This window comes from Rhipicephalus sanguineus, chromosome 3 (genome assembly GCF_013339695.2).
Source record: "Rhipicephalus sanguineus isolate Rsan-2018 chromosome 3, BIME_Rsan_1.4, whole genome shotgun sequence".
Taxonomy (NCBI): domain Eukaryota; kingdom Metazoa; phylum Arthropoda; class Arachnida; order Ixodida; family Ixodidae; genus Rhipicephalus; species Rhipicephalus sanguineus.
In genome coordinates this window covers 206,219,477-206,225,753 of record NC_051178.1, presented here as the reverse complement: position 1 = coordinate 206,225,753, position 6,277 = coordinate 206,219,477, and the positions used below count along the sequence as shown (strand labels likewise).

At 42.0% G+C, this 6,277-nt stretch overlaps 1 protein-coding gene across 2 annotated transcripts in view; it reads left to right on the top strand.

Moving 5' to 3' along the window:
* LOC119386266 (uncharacterized) overlaps positions 1–6,277 on the top strand; it is an 87,031-nt gene that overhangs the window by 62,115 nt on the left and 18,639 nt on the right. The window contains exons 5-6 of one of the 2 annotated variants that reach the window (XM_049413844.1): positions 3,763–3,948; positions 5,916–6,047. The exons of the other annotated variant lie outside the window; for it this stretch is intronic. Coding sequence (XP_049269801.1) covers positions 3,763–3,948; positions 5,916–6,047 — 318 coding nt within the window. The remainder of the gene's footprint in view (positions 1–3,762; positions 3,949–5,915; positions 6,048–6,277) is intronic. 2 annotated transcript variants of the gene reach the window in all.

Below are 6,277 nucleotides of genomic sequence, written 5' to 3'. Positions count from 1 at the left end.
GGGAGGCCCAGCGAGACACTGATACCAACCGAAGTGGCCAGGAATGGGTTTGTTTAACAGCACCTATTCACAAATTCTCGCGGTAGCAACGTTCACATCGTATGAGTGCACAGTTATCTCATTACAAATTTTGGGCCTCTGTGTTGTTTACATGCCCTTCAACAACATTGTGCCGGCGCTGATTCATATGTTACTTATACAGTCACTATGACTGCCCACCCAGCACTGGAACACTGAGTAATTTGTACACAGGATTTGTCCTTTGTCATTTAGGATTCTGATGGACTTCTGAAAAATACTCAGTTAACACTACTCGTGATATTATTGTTGCCCGTATTATCGAGTGCCACATTTTGCCTGCTGGAAATTTCGCAATGAAAAAAAAGTCAATCATTGAATAGCTCTAAAAGAAAGGAGTAACATGGCACATAGGAACTGCTAAACAAGAACTGCAATATATATATATATATATATCTTTTTTTTGTATGGACCTGTAACAAATAGTGAAAAAAATTGTGTTGTACAACCAGTACTTAATATACCATTGGGGTTGAATACTTGCTGTATGAAATTTCCCTCTGCAACCTTTGTACGAAACTCTGAGCAATTGTTGGTGGAAACAGCCTAACTGAACCGGGAAAGAGCAAACGCTTCACAAAATACCGCTAAAGTTGGTTTAAATGCAGTGGGTCAAAATGCTCGGTTCTTTCTTCTGGCATCAGCCCAAACCTGCTTGGAACTGTAGCTTGGCTGTGTTTTTGTCACAGCAGTGGCAGCAGGGCCAATGGTGGCCTGGGCAGGACCAAGCGCATGCCCTCTCTCAACATGAGCTGGCAGCAGCGGAAGCTGGCTAGGCTTCGCCTGGCAAGGCTCAAGACTCGCGACCCACTCTCTCGAGCTATCTTCCGTCGCGACTCTGTGTCAGTACCTTGCATGCTGCTTCCTTTCTGCATGATTCTTCTCTCTGCTCTCTTCCCATCTGTGCCTTTGCTAAATTGCAACATGCTTCTACTGGCTTATACTAACTCTCCTGAAATTAGTGCTAACAGCATGTTGTTTGCCTTGCTTATCTAGATAACTGCATTACCGCTGTGGCCCTTCCTACATGTGATTCAGCCTTACAGCAGCTGGACTCAACAGCTCTCAAGGAACAGTCCAAAAACCCGCTTAAGGGGACACTAACTTGAAACATTAGGTCAGTTTGGACAGGCAAATTATTTTTTTAGAACTTTATTATCATTCAATTGTCCATCATTGGACACTTATCAGAAGAAACGAAGGTCAAAGTTTATCTGAATTTCGCACCAAAACTTATGCACATGAATGTCGGTGTAACATTGGGTCCCTTGGTACACAATGTAAACAATTCTTACCGTTAGATTGCTTGTGCCTTAGTAGGCACCATCAAAATATGATGCTACAGCGAGCTGGTGTGGAAAGTTCAAGGTGGCATCGCCACCTGTATTCTTCTTTTTGCGCATCTCCTTGCTTAGCAAGCAGCTTCTTTTGGTAAGAGTAATGCTTTCGGTTTTGTGAAATTGTACTTTATGAATATGAGAAATCATTTTGCTCTTTAGTGTCCCTTTAAGATTCAACTTAACACTTTGAGACGCTTTGTACACAATTGTGTACACTTGTTCTTTCTAGTTGCGTCAAGTCGCTAAGAAAGAGCAAGACATTGAGGTTTAGATTAAATGGACCTCCTGCGTAATAAATGTCTTCATTTAACTTCATGTTGCAGTGTACTATTGCATATGATCGCCTTCCTCGAGGCACTATACCATGTTCGACGAGTTGTTTGACAGGCCGCTTTCCGTGAGCAGTGTCAAAAGTATAGTTTTTCTTTGCTTGAAATGAACATAACCGAAAACAAATTTGCACTGTTTCTAGCCTGAGATCTGGTTCTGTTTATGCAAAAACAGAACACAAGTGACCTCAGGATAAATAGATATTTATCCTTAATCTAAGATTATATAGTACAAAACATATAAATCGTCGTATTATGACAGTATTTTGACCATTCTTCACAGGTCGTATCTAAGAGGGTTAAGGGGCATAATGTGCCAATTCAGGAGAGTTTGCTCCATATGGTATACAAAATTTAGAATGAGAACTGTGGAAACGATATAGCATCCAAAGTTGCTGTGAGGGGGCCAGCTTAGAATCAAATACAGTGATGTGACAGCTGTGCCAATTTTGCCAAACTGCGCCAAGAGATGAAATCTCCTACATCCCACTACATTTCGGCAAAAATCTCACAATTTGCGCAGAGCGTACGCCAAGACATCATTTTCGTGGCCCTTCGAAGAAAAGGCATATTAAGTTTACATGACAGAAAGCTGAGCTAGTGTAGGTATTCATGTTAGATACAGGGCGTGCAAACATGGACACAAGAGAGAAGTCGAGACACTACAAACGCCGCATTTGTGGCGTCTTGACACCTCTCTTGTGTCCGTGTTTGCACGGCCGGTATCTTTGCACAAGGTTTTTTTCCCAGCAGTCCACTTATGCCTTCATAGTCGGATACAACTTCAAGCAGGAGAGGCGCAGCCGAGGTGACCAACGTGCGGCAGCAGATTGCCTTCACAGCTAAATAAATAGTCCTGCTCAAGTTCTCGGCTGCGTTCGGCGAGGGTGGGGTCACCGTCCGTCTACTAAAATGCTCATGGCACATACCTGGTATTCTTTGTTCACGCAGCCATCTGCATGCGTACTTTCGAACCATAGATTAATACCAATGTTTGCATTCTCATATTTATGTTGCTTTGATGGTGTGTAAGGATGTTGACATGACACAAGGTTTTTGCGACATGTACAGGATGATTCCTGCTTGTCTCTTGCTTTTTTGAAGGAGATTTTCTATGTGTTGGTCGGATACCACACTGGGATCGTCACTCGCTGGGAAGCCATCTCTGAAGCCGAAGGAGGAGAGTCACAAAAACCAGAAGGCTGCTTCACTTATAGGGCTCAAAGCTTACCGCCACATCAATGCTCCTAGGTGAGCTTATCTTGAACTTGCTTGAACTTGCTTCTGATATTGAAATATAATTGAGTCGCTTTTGTTGTTCAAAAGAAGTAACTACTTGCTGTTCTGTTAAATCCCACTTCAGACATTTGGTGAAAAAAAGGACACTAGGATTTGCATTTGGTTGGTCAAAATGAGCTTTAATTATTCCAAATTTCATTTAGTTCTTTTTTGTTGGCTTCTGTATATATTGAAGCTTCTAGACCAAGCAAGACAATCAGTTTCAGGCTTTTCAGGGACAAATAGCTGATAAGGAAGTATGTCTTGCACAAATAGTAAGGATGCGTTAGATTCAGGCAGTTCCTGGTTTATGTATCCCCACTGACCCAGTCGTCAGCATGTTCATGTTTGTAGTTGCTGTATTTGTGTATACTAGGGTTTTCTTGCTCCTGTTATGTGCTAGACTACCTGCTGCTTTGGGTGTCAAGGAACCACAGGTCACGTGCTTTCCTAAACTCTCAACCCATGATGCTGTTTTGGAAGATGTTGACTTTTGATTATTGAAACCCAAACCTCGGATTCCCAGAAAGCTTGGGTTATTCTGTGTCCCACATGCATTTTGCAACTCTACAATTTGAAATGACTATGAATAGCTTGTGTCCCCATTGCAGCATTTCATGCTTTTCTTGTTCCTTTATAGCCTGTGCCTGTGTCCTGGCCTTTTTGTTGCTCTGGTCTACCATCTTGCTCTGTGTGCTGTCTTTTCTAACATAGCATGTGCAATCTGTTGCCTGCAGTGCTGCTGGTAGTGCTCAAACGGTGGAAGAGCTGCACACAGACGAAATAACATTCAGTGGAGCGAATGCAAGGCCTTACCTAGAGAGAGCATGTCGCCCCAAGTTGTTCCAAAGAGACGAATCCTCTGGATCTGAGGACTCTGAAGAAGATGAATGTGATAGCGCTGCCGATCAAGCTGAAAAAATGTGAGCGGGCTGCCTCACCATGGAAAAAACTGTGTTGCATGTTCCTTGTGTGACAGTGCTTGTGTGCTGTGTGCTGCAGCTGCCAAGATTTTACCTGTTCAAGGTAGAAAGGTTACTGCAAAGGTTAACTTTCTGCATTACTTGGCTAGAGGTTACTTCGAAGGTTACAGAGGTTACTTAAGACAACATAAACTGCATTGTTCATATACTATAGCAACATGATTGTGCATATGCAATAGCAACAAAATTTAGAAGCGAAGACTTGGTAAGGTGTGCAGAGTGGTAGCATATAACGACATTCGCCAATTTCGCCTCTGGCGTTTTCTCGCTAGCTTGCATCGTGTGTTTTGACAGCATCTGCCTGGACTCAGTTAATGTATTCGTAATTATTGATTATATTACAATAGACTCATGGTAAACGGAAATCTCTTAAATGGAACTGCTGCTTAAATAGAACTGCCTCTAAAAGGATTGGTTTTGTACTTGAATTCTGCACTCAGTTTCATCTCTAAGTAAACTTAACACATTTTCCTGTTCACTTCAGGTTCCGTTTAACGAGAGTCTACTAAATAAAGAACCAAAAGCAAACTTCTGTTGTGCCAGCTGAAAACAAATTTTACTGACTTTTTAAGGGACTGAATACCAAAATATTAAAAAAGAATTTTTTGGTACCACACTGATGCACTGGTGTGTCGGTGTGAAATTTCAAAATTAACTTTTTTTCTCTAGTGGCACTGGGAAAAGGCAGATAGAGGCATAGTAAATGCCTGCCAATTGTCTCAAGCAATGGCATCATCGGGCCACAATGGCAGCATAGAAGCAGTTGGCATTTTGAGGTTTGAGGTTGCTGTGGGGTTCTGTTTAGCAAAGACATGATTTAGCCAGTAATTAAACAGTGTAACTGAGTATTATTCTTGTGACTTCAGGGTCAGAAACTACTGCTGTAGCCAACATATAATTCCGCCTGCCTGAACATCTCTTTGTGAAGCATTGATATCGAGCTTGATTGGTATTCAGAACTGCACAAAGCAATGTGAACAAAGTGCAACACAAACGATTACCGCAGACCATTGACTTTATTAACGAAAGCTCATTAAGTGCATTGTCATTAAACATATTTAAACGGCATTGCTATCACCAAAAACGTTTTCCTGTAATCCTGGATTTGGATATTCTAATCGCACAAAACTACAGACCTCCACTGTGTAGTAGGTTACTTTCTGTGGTGGCTCTATGGCTGTGAAATTATTGCGGAGCAGAAGGTAGTAGGTTTGATTCCCAGTCATAATTGCCCCATTTCAGTGGAGACAAATTGCAGGAACAGTTTCAGACCTGAATTTAGGTGCATTCTGTGATGAAACCCTAGGATGTCAAAATTATCCCCCAATGTGTCATCCCTTGTAATCGATTGTGCAGTTTTGGGACTTTCAGTCCTATAATTTTCATTCTTTCGTTCCTTTAGTATGTGCAAAAGTTCATTCTGAAGGGGCTAGCAAAATATCTACTAAGACTGGCACACAAAAACCACCTTTTGCTGCCTTCTGCTTGTTTCAGTAAAGCTAATTCCTCTGTTGTTGTAGTTCAACAAAAACAGATCAGCCAGTCGATGTTAGTTGGGTGTATCTTAAATCCTAAGTGCACCCCAATTTACTTTCTGTAGTCGGTAACTTTTAATGTGGCCTAAAGGCCCCCATGCCATACTGAAATGTGCTGAACTGCATCTGCATTTGATCATGAAAAGTGACGAGCAAACGCTTACTGCTTAATTGTGCTGTGTGCCATACGTAAAGGGGCCTCAGTTCCTGCACGGAAAAAATGCTGCGGCATTGTAGATGCTGTATATTAAGGATCTTAATGAAAGTGCCATATAAAAGGCGACGTAAACACGCTTGTGCAAGTTCTTCACTGTTGCGATGCATCACATGCATAATATCAGCAATTTTACAACTGTTGCCTCTGCTCTTTAGATCCGACTCTGATACTGATGAGTCTATGGAGGAGTTCCCGCCTGAGAGGCCGACGTTGCGACCAAAGCTTCTACAGACTACACGGTCACATTCCTTTTCACGGTCACACCTTGATGAAGCTAGGAAGCAGGAGTGAGTATTATATTCATTTTTAACCCAAGGTTAAAAATTGCAAATCCTGACTGCGATGGCAGTAGCGCTTAGATATGGTGGAGTGTATGACAGCCTTTGTATGGAGATTTCACAAACTTCATATGGTCAGTATCTGCTGCGGTGGTTCCATGGACAACCTACTTTAATACCACACCATTGGCTGCTGAGCTTGCACTTAGCGGTAAATGCAGCTTGCCAGCATAAAGAAA